This window comes from Pseudopodoces humilis, chromosome 21, assembly GCF_049639895.1.
Source record: "Pseudopodoces humilis isolate 2021_Gansu_Grassland_sample_001 chromosome 21, ASM4963989v1, whole genome shotgun sequence".
Classification (NCBI taxonomy): Eukaryota; Metazoa; Chordata; class Aves; order Passeriformes; family Paridae; genus Pseudopodoces; species Pseudopodoces humilis.
The window spans coordinates 10,764,994-10,783,396 of NC_142220.1; the positions used below are offsets into that span (position 1 = coordinate 10,764,994).

Consider the following 18,403-nt stretch of genomic DNA (forward strand, 5'->3'; position numbering starts at 1 on the left):
AGCCCAGGAGTGCATTCCTGTGTTGCCTTTGGCACAGGGAGCTGCACACCTCACAGGGGCTGCAAAAGCCTGCCACGGCTGCAGCCAGGGAGAGAAATTAGGATTCCTTGCTTTGTACTTTTTTACTGCATTTTTTCTCTTTTCACTCTGCCTTGACATTACAGCTGGCACATCGTGCTGAGGTTCTTCAGGTTCCTGATGTACTTCCATTATTTGCAATCTTCATTTCATAGCCCTGGCACTTGGAACAATGCTTTGCTTTCTTATTAACATGTAATTATGGGGTTTGAACATATAGAGGTTGGCATTCCCTATATGATTCATTGCTTTGGTATCCAGCTCTTCTCCTGAGGCACCAGAGACCTGAAGGAGGGAGGGAAAGCCTGCTTGGCTTCTCCACTAAATTCCAGCCTTACTGTAATTGCTTTTATGTAGGGATTTTAGTTCTCTGTGTGTTTTCTTAGGGCTGACTGGAGTCTTCCATGACTCAGTGGGGTAGGCCATGGAGGTGCATTACTCATCGATAAATGCTATTGAGTGATCCATAAATTTCAATCCACGGAAAATCCAAACAATTATAAGGAAACGTTTGGTCAGCAGCACCGCTCTGCTAAACTGATCAAACCCCAGGTTTGTTTCTCTCTTCCAGTGCTGAATTTCATGTGGCTGCTTTTGCTTGGGGTTTTTTTTTTTTTTTTTGGGTTTCTCATTTCCACAGACAGAATGGGTGCAGGTCAAAGATGGAGTTGCCAAAATCAAATGTGGCTCTTTAAAAGAAAAAAAACAAACAAAAAATCAATCAGTGTTAACTCATGTATGTAGAACTGTAAAACCTGTTCCACTTGGGAAGAGATGGTCATCCTTCCCAAGGAATTCCATGAGTTAAGGAGAGGGATTTAAAAAAACCCAAACAATTCATGTGCCTCAGAAAGGTGGTTCAGCTGTGTGGGACACAGGGAGAGACAGGGAGACACAGGATGGAAAGGAACTGGGTCATTTTCCTGCTCTTGAGTGAGGAAAGATTCAAGAAACCCCCCAAGGTTTCCTGCAAAATGGAGCAAGTTCCTCATGCTCTCTAGCTCTGTCTCTGCCTGGCTTTCACTCCCGTAAGGAGCTGCTCACTTGCCCAGAATCAGGTGTTTAAGCTGTCATGAAGGAGCTCCTCAGCAGGAGGAACATCACGGAGGGCCCGTGGCAGCAGGAGGGACAGGATCCCGTGCTGCCCCACGCTGGGCGTCGTCCTCTCCAAAGTGAGGCTTTTTTGGCTGGAATGTGCACCTTGAGCCCTGTCCTGTAACTCTGTGTCCTGGCTGCTGTTGGGGCCCTGCAGAGGATGGTGGAATATTAATTTCTGGTGGGATCTCGGGCCCTGACAGTCCATTTGCTCCTTTATCCACTGGAGCACAGTGGGGCTGGCAAGGGAGGAAAGGCAGAGTGGCTCAAAGAGCTGCAGCAGAGGCTCCTGATCTCTGGAAAAGTTTGGGCTCCTCATTTTGTTGGCAAAACAGAACTTCATTTGATTATTCCCTTCAGGCTGGCCAGGGAGGAGTTCCAGCACAAAGGGCACCCTCAAGGAGGTGAAGCGCTGGCGGGGGGACGGGCTGGTTTTGCCATCTGCCAAACAGCTTTCCAGGGAAAACTGTTCCCTTGGAAAGCTTCTGGCCAGCTGTAGAAAGACTTGATGGCTGAGTTGACACAGAAGATGGGGCTGCCAGAGGCGTCCGGCCCCAGAGCGATGGGAAGGGCTGCTGGGAATGTCAGCAGAGACGTTGGGAATGTGGGAAAGGCAGCTGGGAGTGCTGCTGGGGGAGCCGTGGCTGGGCTGTGCTGCTTCTCGGGGCTGGGGGCGAGCCCAGGGCCTGAGCTCGTGGCCTTTGGAGGGGAAGCAGAGGAGAAGAGCAGAAGGATCTGTTTGGACAGCTCAGGCTGCTCCGGCACCTGGTGTGGCTCGGGCTTTGCGTTCCCTTCCTGCAGGGATGAGTTACAGCTCTGGCCTGGGGGGCTCCTGGCCCACGGGAGGCACTGAAATTATCCATGCCGTGGCTGGAGAGAAGCACAACCAGCTTTTGCAGGAGGTACCGGTGATTTCAGCAACTAAAACGGAACATTTCTGATTTTCATGGCAGCGGCAAAGTCTCTGAAGGAAGAAGGAAATGAGGAATGAGCTTTTTTTCCTGAGAAATTCCTAGGATCCCATACAATTTCTTCTGCTCAATTTTTTATCATCTGTCTTCCCTTGGTGTCCTTTACATAAATCTTTACTTTTTTCAGCTCTTAGTAGATGTGGTTTCAGGGATGTAAGTCCACCCTTACCACTGCTGCCAGGTTGTTCCTTTGCACTTTTAATGCAAATTATTAAAGAAAATGAAAATTTATTTGGTTTTGGGAAAAAAAAATAAAATAGGAGGAGGTTTTTCTCACTTTGCTCAGGCTTCTTTCTTCCAGTAAACACCTCTCCCCTTCCTGGGAGGCAGAGTTATGTTGGAATGGGAGAGGGCTGCACTTCCAGCCTCTCCCACCTCTTCCTCAGGGATGCTTCTTCTGACCTGGACCCACGCTCAGCCTGCTCTGCACTGTCCAAAACACATTGCCTAAGATCAAAAACCGCTGCTGTGTGATTTTGAACAAAAAAAAAAAAAAAAAAAAAAGTCAAGTATTTCAGAACATATCACCCTACATTTTTCCTGTCATGTGCTGGCTTTGCTGCTCCTTCCTTGTGTTTTTTCTTTGTAAGGCCCATGTGTGGGATTGATCCCGGTTTCCTGAGGGGCTGTCCCTGCCCTCTCCATGGCTGCAGGGACCAGGGCAGCACTGCAGCCACGCTTGTGTCCCCAGAGAAGAGCTGCCATGACTTTTGTCCTCTCTGTCCTTGCTGCCCTCAGATCCCACTGTTATTTTGCTGTCTGACACGTAGCTGAAGAAACCCTGCCCTTGTTGAGGACTCCATCCCAGCTTTTATAGTTTGGATCACCAGGAAAAGCTCCCAGATGTGTAGGGGCAGGTGGTGAGGAGAGTGGAGTGCCTCTGCTTTCCTGTGGGGGCCAGACACTTCCCGTAGGGAATGTTGGGCTGCCTCAGCTGCTGTCAGCTCCAAAACCTCCTGCCTGGCTGGTGGCTGGTGCTGCAGCACAGGGACACGTGTGCAGGGATGGGGACAGCTGTGACAGGGGGTTTTGAGCAGTCCCTGCTGAGGGAGCAGCTCCTGGTCATGCTCACCTCCAGCACTGACCTTCAAACTTCTCCCACTTCAGCTGTGCTTAAGTGACTCTGAGTTTAGTGCTGGGGTGGGGCACTGGGTTTTTATCTTCTGCTTCAAGATCCTGCTTCCCTGAAAGGAGACCTTGGCTAAATTTGTGTTCCTGGCTGAGTTGTGGTTTGCAGTGCCATGTTACAGGAATGTCCTTTGGAAGGTCACCAGCAGCCAGCCTGCCTTCCCCGTCTGCTCCCTCCCGCCGGGGGCACCTGGCTCCTTCCCTCTTTTCAGGGCTCTCTCCATCTTTTTTTAGCCTGTTCCTTGCACAGCCAGCTAAATGGGAGGTGATAGAACATGGAATTGCCAGCTTGAAGGGCAGAGATGGGTCAGAAAAGGTGGGAACCTGTGGAGTGTCAGTGCTCCGAGGAGTTCCTTAGCCATGGATTACTTGGTGCCCACCTTGGAAATCCATTGCTGATTTCCTGCTCTGCCTTATCCAACACTGATTTCCTTTGCTTTGGGAGAAATATTTCATTCACAGGGAGGTTGAGTGCTGCCCTGTGCTTGGATGGATGGATGGATGGATGGATGGATGGATGGATGGATGGATGGATGGATGGATGGATGGATGGATGGATGGATGGATGTCTCTCTTCAAGGGCACTCTGGCCTGGGGAACTTGCTGGGCTGGACTTCTGGCTCAGCTGGGAGCAGGGTCAGAACCTCCTTGTGCTTCCTCCCCATTGCAGCTGCTCAGACCTCCAGGTCCTGCCATGAGCACTCCAGAATTCTCCAGGTCCCAACTGAGACATCAAAGGGCTGGGTGCTTGTGGAGCTTTGGGCTGTGTTGGGTGAAGTGCCCTGCTCCCCAGGAACCTGACTGTGTCACAAAACATGTTATAAATATATATATATGGAGAAATGCTTCTTGCAGGGTGTCCAGGGCCATCCTTTGATTCAGAAATGAGTCCTGGCAGGGCAATGGGAAAGGAGACGCTCTACACAGACTCCCAATTGCACTGCCTTGGGCTTTGAAATGATGACAGAAAATTTTCCTGCTCACATTTGTTCTCATTTAGCTACAGCTTGTTCACCAGGATGTTTTTCAAGGAGGGTCTGGTCAGTGTTGGCAGAGGAAAGTCTCCAATTTCCCAAGCATGCTTATCACTTTGTCCTTGACAACGATGGGAACTTGCGGCACTTTTTTTCATGGAGAGGCAAACACGAGCAGTCCTGCCCTTGCAGGCAGCATTGTCCTGCTCTTCCTGTGTGCTGAATCACGCAGGACAGATAAAGTTTCCCCAAAATATTGTTGGCTTTGCAGATGTCAGACTTGGGAAAATTGGGTGGAAGGGGGAGGAGAGAGAATATCTGAACTGCAAACCGAACAAACCTTGTAGCTCAAACAAAATGCCTCCCATCCCTTGGGAAAACGTGTTTTGGTGTAGGATGGACAATATTGTGTGTGAAATTATTGATGAACAATAATTTTAAGTATTGCAAACAACTTTAGAAATATGGAGGGTTTGTGTCTGGAATGGAAGAGTTTTGGTGGGGTGCATGGGTCAGATCCAGAGGATAAAACACAGGGAAGTGGTTGATGTTTGCCCTCTGCCCTCCCTTCGTGGGGATTCAGGGATGGTTTGGTCTGCAGGACATGAATCAGGAGCTGATGTTTTAGGAAAGCTGTATATTTTCAAAGTACAGGATATTTTAGATGCTGATATCATTTTACATAGGGATTCACTGGAGATGACAGTGTTGTGGAGCAGATGGAAACACGCACTGCAAGGATGATGCTCAAATGTCTCAGCTCTCCGGGAGAGCAAAACCTGCGTGCTCCATGTGCCTTGGACGTTTCCTTTGTGTCTGCAGAACTTTGAAAATTTTATGTACTTTTTGTTATCTCTATGTACAATCAGACTGGTTTTATCTGTATTTGATACACTGCTTGTTCCTTGATAAGACTGAGAACATAAACACCCTCCATGAACATCTGGGACCTGAGGGAGCAGCTGGAGCTGTGTCAGGAGAGGATTAGGTTGGATTTTAGGGAAAGGTTCTTCCCCACAGAGGGTGCCCAGGCTCCCCAGGGAATGGGCACGGCCCTGAGGCTGCCAGAGCTCCAGGAGAGCTTGGACTGTGCTCCAGGGATGCCCAGGCTGGGATTGCTGCGGGGTCTGGGCAGGGACCCATGATCCCTGTGGGTCTCTTCCAGCTCAGGAGTTTCTGTGATCTGCTCTGGGAAGGTGAATAGTGGAGAAAACCATTCCCATTCAATGCCTGGTGTCACGGGGAAGACAGCAGGGAAGCTGCAGGAACTGATGTCGCACCCTGGCACTACTCCCGTAAAGACAAGGGCTCCTTGTGTCACAGGGAAGTTTGGGAGGTACAAGGAATGTCCTCTTCACTGTCATCCCCTTTTTCCTTGTAGCAACATTTGGGAAAAGTTTTGTTTGAAGGAATACAGTCAAAGCAATAAAGGCTTAATAATAAAAGCCCTGTCCTGTTGATGGGAGTTGTGTTCTTTAAATGTTCTTTAACCCTCTACCATCATCCGTGCAGGGTTATGATCCATAAATTTGGGCAGGATATCACTTAGCCTTGCTAACTGGGTGCTGTGTGCTCTGTGTTGCTTAAGGGCCATTGAACCCAGGGTTTCCTCAGGGCAGAGCTGCAGGGCCAGGCCCTGCTGGGCTACAGAGGAGCCGAGGGCACAGCCACTGTCCCCAAGGCTGGCTGAAAGGCAGGCAGGACTTACAGAGGTGGGGCTCAATAGTGGGGAGAGTGCTGGAAGCAGAGCAAGAGGCTGTGCAGCAGCACTCAGGGCTTGGCTGCTGTCCTCTGCTGATTTATCCTGCACAAAGGAAGCCTTCCCTACCTGTGGGCCCGAGGGCAGCCAGACATGGTGTGTTCAGACACCAGAAGCACTGGCTGAGTGTTCCAGGGAAATTAGAGCGTAACAGGCAGTGAGAGGGAAATTTAGTGCCTGAATGTAGCTTTCAATTTTCAGCCATCCCATCAACCACTCTCACTGCAAGCCTTGTACCAGCTTTGCTTTCCATGACAAAATTAAAGCCATCACTTACAGGAGGTTGAGGGTGGCTTGGCTTGAAGTTTTCCTTTCTCCTCTCTTAAGACTCGATGTAGGGGAAAGTTTGCCCACTTGCCTTTTCCCAGAGGACCTTGTGGGGAGCAGGGAGAGCTGCCAGACCCACAGCTCCAGGAGGGAACCAAAGCAGGACTTTGTGGCCTCAGTGATTGCATGGTCAGGACTGCACTGGGTGCTCTCAGAAGCCTTTATGAAGATGGTGGATGTGGTTTAGTGATGATGTTGTGACCAAGTGTTGAGCTGCTGTTCCAGGGACTGAAATTCCAGATTTCCTATCGCATAGGCACTAATTTCCTCACTTTGGCTCAGTGAGGGAATTCACCTCAGCTTCGTGGCTGCCCTCACCCTGCACTCCCTGACCTCCCAGACTGATGCTGCTGTTTCAGGTTGTATTTTCTCCACTTCAGGCTGTACTTTCTCCTCCACGGCCGCAGTGGAGCTCTCCCGGGATCTGGACCTCAGTGATGTGAGCACTGGTCTGTCCCACTGCAGGATGCAGCTGCTTCCCATTCTGGAGCTTTCAGCAGGAGGGTGGTTGAGCTCAGAGTTGCTCAGGGGTGCTGTGGGCTCAGATTTCATGTCCCCGTTCCTCTTTCCCCAGAGATCATCGACGACCTCACAAACCTGGTGGAGAACACGGACGACCGGCTGCGCAACCAGACGCGGCACGTGAAAATGGTGGACAAGAAATCAACATCCTGCGGTAGGAAATGGCTCCAGCACAAATCACTCGATACCAGGGCAGTTCTTAACCAATGATGTGCATTATTAACTGCTGCTAATTGCTGTGCAATGCGCTCCCCACCGAGGACAGCTTCTTTCAGAGGCACAAACCCCAGCACGCCGAACATCTCCAGCAGGTTTGGCGGTGCTGAAGTGCTGGTGCAGTTAATTTCCTTGAGCCATTTGACTCCAGCGTTGCACAATATCCTGATTGTATGAAATGGGTTGAAATTAGAGCGGTGCATGTTAATTAGCTTTACACAAACTTGCTACCAGCTCTCACAAAGCTGGCACAGCGGGGAGCGAGGCCGCAGGAGCGCTCCTGGGGTGTCCTGCAGGAATGAGCTCTTTACCCAGCAGCACTCAGAGCCTGCCAGGCATGCAATCCTTCCTGGTGACTCGTGAAGTGATGTGCAGGCTGCTGAAGCTAAACTGGGCTCCCTCTCCAGCCAGCCAAGGAGAGGTGATAATCACAGGCAGGTTTGGATGAAGAGCTGAGGGTTGGTAGCACTGACCAGGAGAGGATGCTGTCGATGGTGGCAGAAAATGTCTTTAGGGAGAGGGACTGGCTGAGGGATGAAGTCCCTGGGGAGGTGGTGGCAGTTCAGTTCTGGAAGCAGCATGTCTGGTTCTGGTGTCTGTGGTTTTTATTGTGCTGGAAGACTCACAGTTCTCTACAGAAATCTGACTTACAGTCAGGAGTTGTTGAAATTTGGTTTATGTAGTTCAGTAAAGAGAAAGCCAAGGGCTGGTGTGGTCACAACCTGTTTGTGGCTGGAGGGAGATTTCATTCTGTGGAGTGAGGCTGCAGAAGCTCCCCAGCTTAGACTGGCAATCAAGCATCTTTCCAGCACTGAAAATTCCAGGGATTTATTTGGTTCTCCATCAGTGATAACGTTTTGAAAGCTTGGTTGATGTAGGCTGATGAAAACCTGTGGCTTCTTCTGGAGGTTAAAGTTGACTTGTCAGAGTCATTTGTCTCCGAGTTCTCTTGTACCAACTGCAGATGGAATTAAAGGCGTGACTACAGAGTTCATGACTGACTCTTTTATTTTAGATCATGAATGTTGATGCAAGATGGATTTAATTTAAAACTAAGTGCACTTGAATGATGCTGAGTACCCCTGTGTGCCTTTGGAGGCTCCCCTTAATTCCTGTGGCTTCGTTTTCCTCACGAGCCCAGGGCAGCTCAGCTCGATCTGGGGGGTGGTCAGGGAGTCAGTCCCATGGCATCCAAGAGGGATTTCTCCCCATCTTCAGGTTCCTCATGTAAGTGCAGCCCCAGACATGTTGCTGCATGATGTCTCTTTAACCCAGGAAGCCCATCCTGGCTGCCTGGGGGATTTCAGAGGAGGATGGGAGAAGCGAAGGCTGGGAGGATTGCTTGGGGGTGACCTATCTCACCCTTTGCACATTGAAAAACATTTTGCTTTGGTGAGAAGTGCTGCCTCTGGTGCCTGTTCCCTCTGCTCCCATAGGTCTTCCTGTGTTTGCATAACAATTTGGGCATAAGTAAACACCATATTGCCTCAGATGGCTGCTCCCTCCTACCCAGGCAGAGGTTTGGAGCAGTACTGCTGAGGACACGGGTTCCCATCCCTTTTCCACCCTTACCCCTGACACTGCAATGAACTGCTGTATGGAGATGAGAAATACCCTCCCTGTACATATGATTATCCCTGGAATGAGGCCAAGCAGCAGGAAAACTGGCACCTGCCAGGGGACTCTGTCATTGTGCCTTTTTTATCATTTAAATTGATAAAATCTTCAGTAACTCTTTGGATTTGGTGTCTTACTTTGGATTTAAAGCAGGGTGAAGTGCTGAGCCTTCCCCCTTGCTCACCCCATCCCTACTCAGGCCGTCTCCACTCTGTTCCAGCATGTGGCTGTTAATGTGTTTTTGCCTCCTTTTTGAAATCATGATGTCTTTTTATTTCCCTGATGAGTGCCTGTGCTGGAGCCACGGACTGTGGATACAAGCAGAGTACACTGGCTGGAATAATGGAATAATCCCTGTTTTACAAGCAGGAATGTAATACATTAATGGGTGTGTCGTTGTTAGCAGCCAGCATAATCATAAAATCAAAGTCTTGCTGGTGAAACCCAGCTTTAATCAATATTTCAACATCTCCCTCTCATGCAAACCTCATTCCCAGCTGTGGGGGCTGTTCCCAGTGCTGGGATTGGCATTACCTGCCTGGCCCAGGAGCTGCCTCAGCCTGGCACAGCCCCTCAGGGGTTGTTTCATTCACAGCTGCTTTTCTGTGCCATTTTTCTCACTGGCCCAGGAGCTGCTGACAGTGCCAGCCCTGCCATGCCCAGGGAAGGCTGTCCTGTCTCCCTCGGTGGCCTCGGGCAGCCCCACACTGGTGGCACTGGGAACTCCCAGGGATGGCAGCGGAAGAATAACCACGGGATAGACTCCAGCCTGCTGTATTTATGAAATTGTTGTTGAAAATCATCAGTCATCTGCAGGCAAATGTTTGCACACTGCCTGGCATTGTTTTATCCCTTCCAGTGCGTGCTGGGTGTTAGGAGGGGTGCTGGGACATATAAGTTGCTTAGATTTCAGAAATTTGCATTGAGCTTTCACTAGAGTGTTCATGCAAATCATCAGTCAAGTGTCAGGCTGTCTGTACCAGCTTTGCTCCAGGAATGGCTGCGTGCACAATCCTGACTTTTCAGCCGCTGGTGCTCTTGGGTTGCTTTGTCCTCTCTCTTCCAGCTCAGGCACCTTTAGGGCTTTCAGCAGAGTAACACTCACTATTTCTCAGTAACTCTTTTTTAGAAGCTTTGACCCTTAGAATGTCCTCTTAAGAATTGCATTTAAAATTTTGTAAATAAATTGAAGTATAATTACTATTGAGGTGCTGGGGATGTCATGGTTTAACCCCAGCCCCCCAGAGCCACCCTCTCCCTGTCCCCACAGGAGCCATTCCTTCAGTCTGTGGGCCAGCCCTGGGGAATGTCTGTGAAAAGTCCAGAAGATGTTCCTTCCTCCTCCCCTTGCTCCCAGCCTGGCTGAAAACAGGGGTTTGATGTTTCTGGGTAACTTTCCCCCCATCCTCAAGTGTTGTAGTGGGATTTTTTGTTTGGTTATTTTCCCTAAAGACATGAGTAGGAAGCTCCCTGCAGAGGATGGTTAAGCCAGGCTTTGGCTGTGATCAGAACACCCTCAAGTGTTTGTGTCTGCAGGAGCCAAGGGGATTTTAGTAGCTCAGGGCACAGCTGGAAGCCCTGTTGGCAGATGTGACCTGTGCAGAGGTGGTTGCATCTGAGCTGGGCAATGTGTGGAGTCAGAAATGCTCTCCAGGTCCTGCTGAACCAGACCATGAGCTGGGGAGGGAACCTGGGCATTGCTGGTTCCACTCCTGGTCCTACCCCAGTCACTCTCTGCTGCTCTCCTGTAGCAGGGAGAAAAGCTACTTTTGTTTCCTGGGGAAGCAACACAGAAAATCATGACTTTGTCACGGTGAAAACAAGCACAAAAAAAAAAGGAGAGAGCTTTTATTTCTGACAGATGAGTCTGTGTCCATCCCTTTCCAGGCAGCCTGAGGGCAGCAAACCATGTTCTTCCTGTGTGCATCCCTCTGCCCTTTCAGATTATTGAGGAGGACAAGGAACAACCACAGCAAATCCCCTTCTGGGGCAGCACCTGAGTCCTGGAGAGCAGCACCCCACTGCACACAGGTGCCTGAGCAGTTTTCCCCTTCCCTGCTTTCCTCCTGTTCCACAAGATGGCAATGCAATCTAATCACCTCCCTCAGCCCCAGGTAGAGGCTCTCAGCTCCCCTTTGCCTTCCTGCTGAGGAAGGGGTTGGGGATGCCAAAAGCGGGGTGTAAACTACATCGAATTAATCTGTACCAGGTGGGTTGTTTTTTGAATCTTACCAAAACACCTGAATTAAAAACAGAGCTTTGCTAAACCCAGTAATTGGAGTTTTTGGAAGGTTTGGCTTGTTTTAAAACAGGGTAGCCTGGATTATATAAGGTTTCCTCCAGAAAATAATGATTCATGCAGGCTGGAGCCTTTTTCTGCCAGGTTCTGTGATCTCTCTGTTCTAAGTTTTGCTTATTTTTGCCATGGATTTAATTTGTTTTATAAATTACGATGGCAGTTGCTCAGGTTTGTTCCTCTGACGTGTCCTGTGTATTTAGATGAGCAAGTCCTCATCCATTTGTTTTTTTCTCAGTGGAGAGGAGGAGCTGGTTCAGTTGCCATGAAATCAGCCTTTCCTGCAATCTGACTCTTGGAGAAGTTACACTGATATTCCTCCCTGACAACTGCACTGCTCTGAGTCACCTGTCCAGCCTTTGCTGGGATGAGATTTCTTGGCCTGGCAGCTCCTGTATTTCCCTGAGATGAGGCCCGTGCTGGTGGCAGTGGCCCCAGCCTGGTGCTCACTCCTGCAGTGCCCTTGTGCCCTCCAGCCAGCTCATGGCCTTCTCTGCCTCCTCTTCCTCAGTTTCCTCCTCACACTCTATTCACTTCTCAAATATTAGCTCGTGCTGAGGTGTTGGAATGGATTCAGCTGATGAAAGAGGATAGACCTAAGCAGTCATAAACGGGGGTTTTTTTGGAAAAAAACGGTGGTTTGGATTTGCTTTATGAGTCCCCTTCCAGGTGGGAAGCACAGCATGTCCTGGTGCAGTCAGCTCTGTGTGTGTTGAGAAGGAAAAGATGGGACCTTCTGGGTCAGAGGATCCCTTCACGATAAATTTCTGAGAACAAGTTTGTTTTTTCCCCCCCATTACTCCTATTGGAAGGCTGAAATGGTAATAAACTTATTTCCAGCCTGGACTTGTCAGGGATGCTTCATGATGGCCATGTGCAGCCCTTGTTCTGCTGTCCTGAATAGTTCTTTCCTCTTTTTTATTTATTCCCTCAAAAGTGTGTGTCCAAGAGATCACTCAGTGTGCCCTCACAGCTTTTGCTCTCCAGGGCTGAACAAGTGTCTTTACATTTTAATCTCCTAAATTAATCTGTTTTCTGCCAAGTCTTTTTTCACATTTCGTTTAACTCATTTTAGTTAAACCTTTTGGATGTTTAACCACAGGAGCCAAGTGCAGCATCCCTGGAGCTTCTCACAGCTCTGGGTTTCTGTAAGCCCTATAACCTGCCTTGTCCAGCAGCTCCAGCACTTCTCTGGCTGTTGGAAATACTGCAAGTCCAGCATGGTGGAGCCTCAGTCATTTTGGTTTTGAGCTGTTTGCTTAGGCTTTTCTCACTCTTGAACATTTTCCACTCAAGTTCATTTTCTTTCCAGCTAACAGCAAAAACTATTGTTTATCCCCAGTGCGTGGCTTCCTCTCCCATCTCATGGAATTTCAACCTTCCTCCATTCATCTTCACAGTTACCAATTTTTTCCCCCGTCCAATCCCAGCTTTCCTGTGTGCTGGTGCTGCTTTCCAGCTTTGTGTCAGCAGCAGATTTCATTAGCACACTCACTTCTTGTGCCAAGGTCATTAATAAAAGTATTTACTATGATCTGCCTGCTGACCATTCCTGGAGGAGCTCTGCCGGTGACCTCCATCCATTCCGATCCTTCTTTCAACGCCGCTTCCCCTTTCACCAGTTTCCTGCCCTTCCAGTTCTGCTAATCCCCAGTTTTTCATTTCAGGATTTCCCACGTGGGGCTGTATCACTTTGGTGAAGTCTGTGTGGATAGGATCCATCTCACTTCCTTTGTCCAGAAAATTCATTATCTGACCAGCAAACCTGGTTAGCTCTGTGCTCTGATTTCCCTTCAGTGCACTCCCAGTGTTTTCTACCTTCTTTTCTTTTTGGTTTCCTGTTCTAATTAGTGTTGGTTTGCTCTGGAGCCTCCATCCTGCCCAGGTTGGTCAGACAGGCCCAGAGTTGCTCACATCTGTTTTTTCCTTACATTTTGTGGGTGGCTGTTGTGTGGGTGCTGCAGTTCCCCTCTGGCTCTGGAGGGATCCCTAATTTTGGGATACATGTCCTGGCTAAGGCCCAGTTTGAAGGAAAGGGTCTGGGTGCATCAGTCCTGCCTTCATTAACCAGCTCGTTTTATTTAATGAGAGTTCATCCTGTGGCACTGAGACCCTCCAGAGCTACCACAGCCTTTTCCATGCTCCCATAGCTCAGTGCATTCAACCAGTGATCATTTCTAATCACAGAATCACAGAGTCACCAAGGCTGGAAAAGGTCCTGAGATCATCAAGTCCAGGTGTCACCCCAGCATCACCACTAAACCATGTCCTCAAGTGCCACATCCACACATTTTTTGAACACTTCCAGGGATGGACACTCCAAACCTCCCTGGGCAGCCCCTGCCAAAGCCTGACCCCCCTTTCCATGGGGAAATTCCTGCTGCTGTCCCCCCTGAGCCTCCCCTGGCCCAGCCTGAGGCCGCTCCCTCTCCTCCTGTCCCTGTTCCCTGGCAGCAGAGCCCGACCCCCCCGGCTGTCCCCTCCTGCCAGGGACTTGTGCAGAGCCAGAATCCCCCCTGAGCTCCTTTTCTCCAGGCTGAGCCCCCTCAGCTCTCAGCTGCTCTTCCCAGCTCCAATCCCTTCCCTGGACACACTCCAGCCCCTCCATGTCCTTCTTGTCATCAGGGGCACAAAACTGCCCCCAGCACTGGAGGTGCCCCCAGCAGTGCCAGCCCAGGGGACGGGCCCTGCCCTGGGGCTGTGGCCACAGGGACAGCCCAGGGACCACTGGCCTCTTGCCCTGGCTCGTGTCCAGCCACAGCCCCCCAGGGCCTTTCCCACCAGGCACTCTCCAGCCACTGTCCCCTGCCCCTTCCCCTGTGCCTTTTTCCATCTGTGGTGACCCAAGAGCTTCTCCCTGCATATTGGTGGATCCCTGGGTGGATCCCTGGGTGGTGACAGCAGACAGAGACAGGAGCCAAATGGTTCATCCAGGCTGCACAGCAGGTGTGGTACAAACCCAGGGTGGAGGGCAGCCACAAATGGGTAAAACCAGGAGGGGCAAAGTCCCTTTCCTGGGGCACACTGCCCAGGGGCTGCTTCCCAAGAGACTGCAGGAAAAACCCTGCTCAGCAGCTCAGCCCCGATTGTGAGGACACCCCGAGAGTGGCATTTCTGGGACTGGGCTGTGAGATGTAAATCCAGCAGAGGTTGAAGGCTGGAGCAGTGAAATGCCATCCCTCCCCATCAGGAGACAGGGCGAGGGGAGAGGGGGAGCAAAAGGCAATAGAGATCTTCTTAATTACATTTGCATATGCAGCTGTTCAAACAGACTGAACTTCACCAGTGCCTGTTCATACCTATCAGGAGATTTAGGGCAGCTGTTGTCAACCCACGTAGTGGGATCCTACAAATCTGCTGGTAAAATATGCCCCTGAGCACCCTGCTCACCCAAGCTGTCCATCACTGCAAAAGGCCAAGCAATTAATTGTATTTCAATATGGAAAAAAATGGAACTGTGTGAAACATCCAAGGGCGACGGCTTACGGCTTGGTTTCCAAGGGTACATGTTGCAGAATTAAATCATTAATTTATATTTCTGAAAACAGTGATGAAATGTGTTAATTTGTACATTACCAAAGAGGCTCGAACTTGCCTCCTTCTGCCTTTTCTTTCCTAATATGCTCAATGACAAAATAATTGCTCTCCCTGATCTGGAGCTGAAATACAACGGTGTTCAGGCTCAGGGGTTTCGTGCCACGTTAAAAACCTAAATTAGGGGGAAAAGCATCTGGGTTAAATGTTTGTAGTAATTCTTGCAGACTGAAATTCTGCCTTAATCTTTAGCCCCCAAATGCTGAGCCTTCTGCAGCCTCTCTTGGCCGTGTTACCCTGAATCCACCCCGAGCCAGAGCTGTGCTGAGCACACAGGGCCTGGGCAGAGCGAGGGTCCAGCATCTGGAATTCTGCTTCCCAAGCCCCGGGCACTGCAGGGACACAACAATGCACGGAGGATGTGGTCAATGGAGAAATTAGTCTGCTAGGGACAAGTGGTTATGTTGTCTCTTCAGGGCTTTGTGAGATGCATGGAGGATGCTGATCCCACCAGAATCCGGGGATATAAATCAGCAGGGGCTGGGATCTCAAATATTTCTTGTTTTGCCAAAGTGCAGTAGGACTCCTGCCATTGTGCCAGTGGGCTGGAGGAAAAGTGTCCCCAGGGACATGGGAAGAGCAGTAGGAAAGCCCTGCTCTTGTGGGGGATCTGTCAGGTCTGGGGCCAGGGGGCATTTCTGATGTTGCTTTAGAAAATCAAAAAAAAAAATTTAAGGTGAAAATCAATATTTTTGTGTGGCATTCATCTGGTGGTACTCAAACACAGGAGCCCTGCTGTGTCAATGCAGAGTGACAGCAAAGCCATGCTCATCCCACCTCTGGGCCTGGTGGTGGTGTTTTGGGCAGGGATGAGGGGTCAGTGTGTGGCCAGGGCAGTGTCAGTGTTCCAGGGAACACTGTGGGATGGGGGCCGTGTGGGGCTCAGGTGGGAGCAGCCCCACAGAGTTTGGGGGACCCTGTGACCCCCAGGAGGTTCAGTAATGCCAAGTGCAGGGTCCTACACAGGGGTCAGAGAGATCCCAAAGCAGCCTGGGTGGGGATGGATCAGGAACAGCCCTGAGGAGAAGGACTTGGGGTGCTGGTGATGAGAAGCTCAACATTCCCTGGCCGTGTTCTCTGGCCCCCAGGGCTGAGCCCCAGCGTGGGCAGCAGGGAGGGGAGGGGGATTCTGTCCCTGTGCTCAGGTCAGGCCCCACCTGCAGAGCTGCCCCAGCCTGGGGAACAGCAGCAGGAGCTGCTGGAGAAAGCCCAGAGGGGAAATGGTCAGAGAGCTGCCAGGGAGAGCTGGGGGTGCTCACCTGGAGAGGCTCCAGGGAGAGCTCAGAGCCCCTTGCAGGGCCCAAAGGGGCTCCAGAGAGCTGGTCTTGGGCAGGGGTGTGTATTTACACATCTCTGCAGATCACACCCCGTGGCTTTGGCCTCACTGCTGCAGCCCTGGGGAAGGTGCCTGCAATGTCCCCATCAACTGGGCTACCTGCCTGCTTGCCTGAGGGCCTAGGTGGGCTCTGTGCCCTTTGCTCAGTGTCACACAGAGGTGGTGGCTGCTGGGTGTCACACGGGGGTGACACGGGGCTCACACTGAAGCTGCTGGGCTGCCCCTGGAGCTGCTCCCTGGGCAGGGCAGGGCAGGGCAGGGCAGGGCAGGGCAGGGCAGGGCTGGGGTGGCACCCCTGTTTGCAAAGCCAGCTGGAGCCTGGTGGCAGGGATGCCCTCCTGAGGCTGCACTGTGGGGCTGGAATGTGCAGCCTGGGGAGGGAAGGGGCTCGCTTCTGCTGCACCACGATCAGCTTGTGCCAGTGGCTCTGCTGTGATGTTCTGGTGGCTTCTGGGCTCCGTAGGTGTGAGGCTGTGACTTGTGGGGCACTGGCTGCATTGAGGTTGTGTTGTACCACGTCCCCAGATGGATTGTGACACACAGTAGCTCCTGTGTAATACTTACCTCCTAAATATTCAAAAAACCTGCACCAGAACATTGCTCTTTTGGCAAGGAAAACAGTACCACTAGCTCTGTTTCAGTGGAAACTTCATTTTCCAAGCCATGCTTTCTGAATCTGTCTGGTTATTACATTTATCTGGGAGCTGCATTGGGAAAACTTGGAAAACTTGCCTCTAATTTACAGCAACCTTTTGAGGGAGGTGCTGCAGGCTTGCACCTCACCCTTGGGTCGTTGTGTGCCTGATAATTAATTATGTTTGTCACTGAGGCTGCTGGGGCTCAGGGAATCAGGGAATGGTGAGGGCTGTCCCCGGCCTCTCCTTCCCACCCCTCCTCTGTAAACATCTTCCCCTCGATGCTTTCTTTTGTCAGAAGCCTGAAAGAATTCACTTCTTTAAACTTCTATCTGCTTCCACAGAGTTTTATAGGATACAGACAGTGCCTGCTGGGATTTTTATGGCCTATAGTTTTCTCAGCAAATGGTTTTGAGCACAAGTTGGCTGGGCTGGGATGACCTTCTCTTGTTCATTAACTGTCTGTTGAAAAATATGCGTGTGGTGGTAGTTAGAGAGCCTTGATTGGGGTTATTCTAGGTGGTGCAGGGAGGTCTGGGCCTTCCCTTCCCTCCTCATTATCAAGCAGCAGAGGCTGCTCAGGGCCTGGTTTATTTACCTAATAAACTGCCTCTTTATCGTCTAGGAAATGCTCACATTTTTCAGCCAAGAAATCCTAGTAACAGGCAAACAGAGGTCTAGCAGTCAGGTCTGGGGAAACAACAAAATGAAGGTCAGCTAATATTGCTGTTATTCTCTTTCCTGGTGGCCATGACAGCAGGGGTGGTTTATTTGAAGATCCCAGACTCGGAGTCATTGCTCGCATTGTTGGTCCCCCGAGCATGGGAGGCTGTGCCAACACTTGGGATATTAATGTATTCTACAGATCAGTGAATGAGGAATTCCTCCGCACTCCTTTCTTTGGAAAAAAAAGGGAAAAAAATCCCCTTCTCCCCCCCTTCCCCCCTCTCCCCACACTTTGTTTGCCGTGGCTTTGTCTGCGGGGTGTTGCTGGGCATCCCTAATGAGCCTGGCAGGAATCGGGGATGGGGCCGGCTGTGGGTCCTGCAGAGGGGCTGGGATGCAGCTCCAGCTGTGGCAGCTCCCACACAGGCAGGGATACCCAAGGAGGAGGAGGAGGAAGGAAAAGGCTCATCTGGGGCATGCAGAGCTCCCTGATTTGCTTCCTCCCAGGAGAAAATCCTGCCCCGTCCCCCCGCGATGCCTCAGTGCTTCCTTAGTATTCATCCCAGCTCCCAGCCCACCCCAGCAGCTGCTCCAGGGGCAGCACTAATTCCTGCTCCCAGTCACTTACTGCCAGGGAAGAGTTGGGATCTCCTTGGGAGGAACATGGGGCAACTCGGCCCTGGCCATGGAAGAAGGGCAGGGCAGCGGGGGCTTGCTGGGATGGATGTGCCGAGACTTTGGGTGGGAATAAAAGCTGGGTTCCTGAGGAGACAATTATCCAACAATAATGCCAGGGATCAGGACAAGGCATCCAAGCAGGTTTTTTCATATATTCCCGTCCCGTAACAGGAATTGTACTTAGATATTTTTTAATATATTCTTTGATCCCTCATGGAAATGTTAATGAGACGAAAACTCCTAAAGAGCTCTCCAGACACTGGCCTGCTTTGGAGAAGGGTAGACTGAAACACAGCCCCTCCGAGGGCTCCTGACACACAAGCAGCCCCTTTGTTCCCTCCTTTCTGTCCCAGAGACACGTCTAAAACTGCAGGGAAATGAGAGGAGGCTGAAGAGGCCGGGAGAAGGCCGGGCATTCCCATTCACAGCAGGAAAATCCCGGAGCAGCTATTGAGGCCGGGCTGCCGGGCAGGGCTGCGGGCGTTTGAAGTGCAGACAGAGCTGCTCCCGG

General features: G+C 50.8%; 1 protein-coding gene across 4 annotated transcripts in view; it reads left to right on the forward strand.

The window, feature by feature from the left end:
- Window positions 1-18,403, forward strand: part of STX8 (syntaxin 8) — an 86,273-nt gene that overhangs the window by 46,454 nt on the left and 21,416 nt on the right. For all 4 annotated transcript variants that reach the window (XM_088065485.1, XM_005530969.3, XM_088065487.1 and 1 more), the window contains one exon: window positions 6,907-7,008. In XM_088065485.1, coding sequence (XP_087921611.1) covers window positions 6,907-7,008 — 102 coding nt within the window. The remainder of the gene's footprint in view (window positions 1-6,906; window positions 7,009-18,403) is intronic.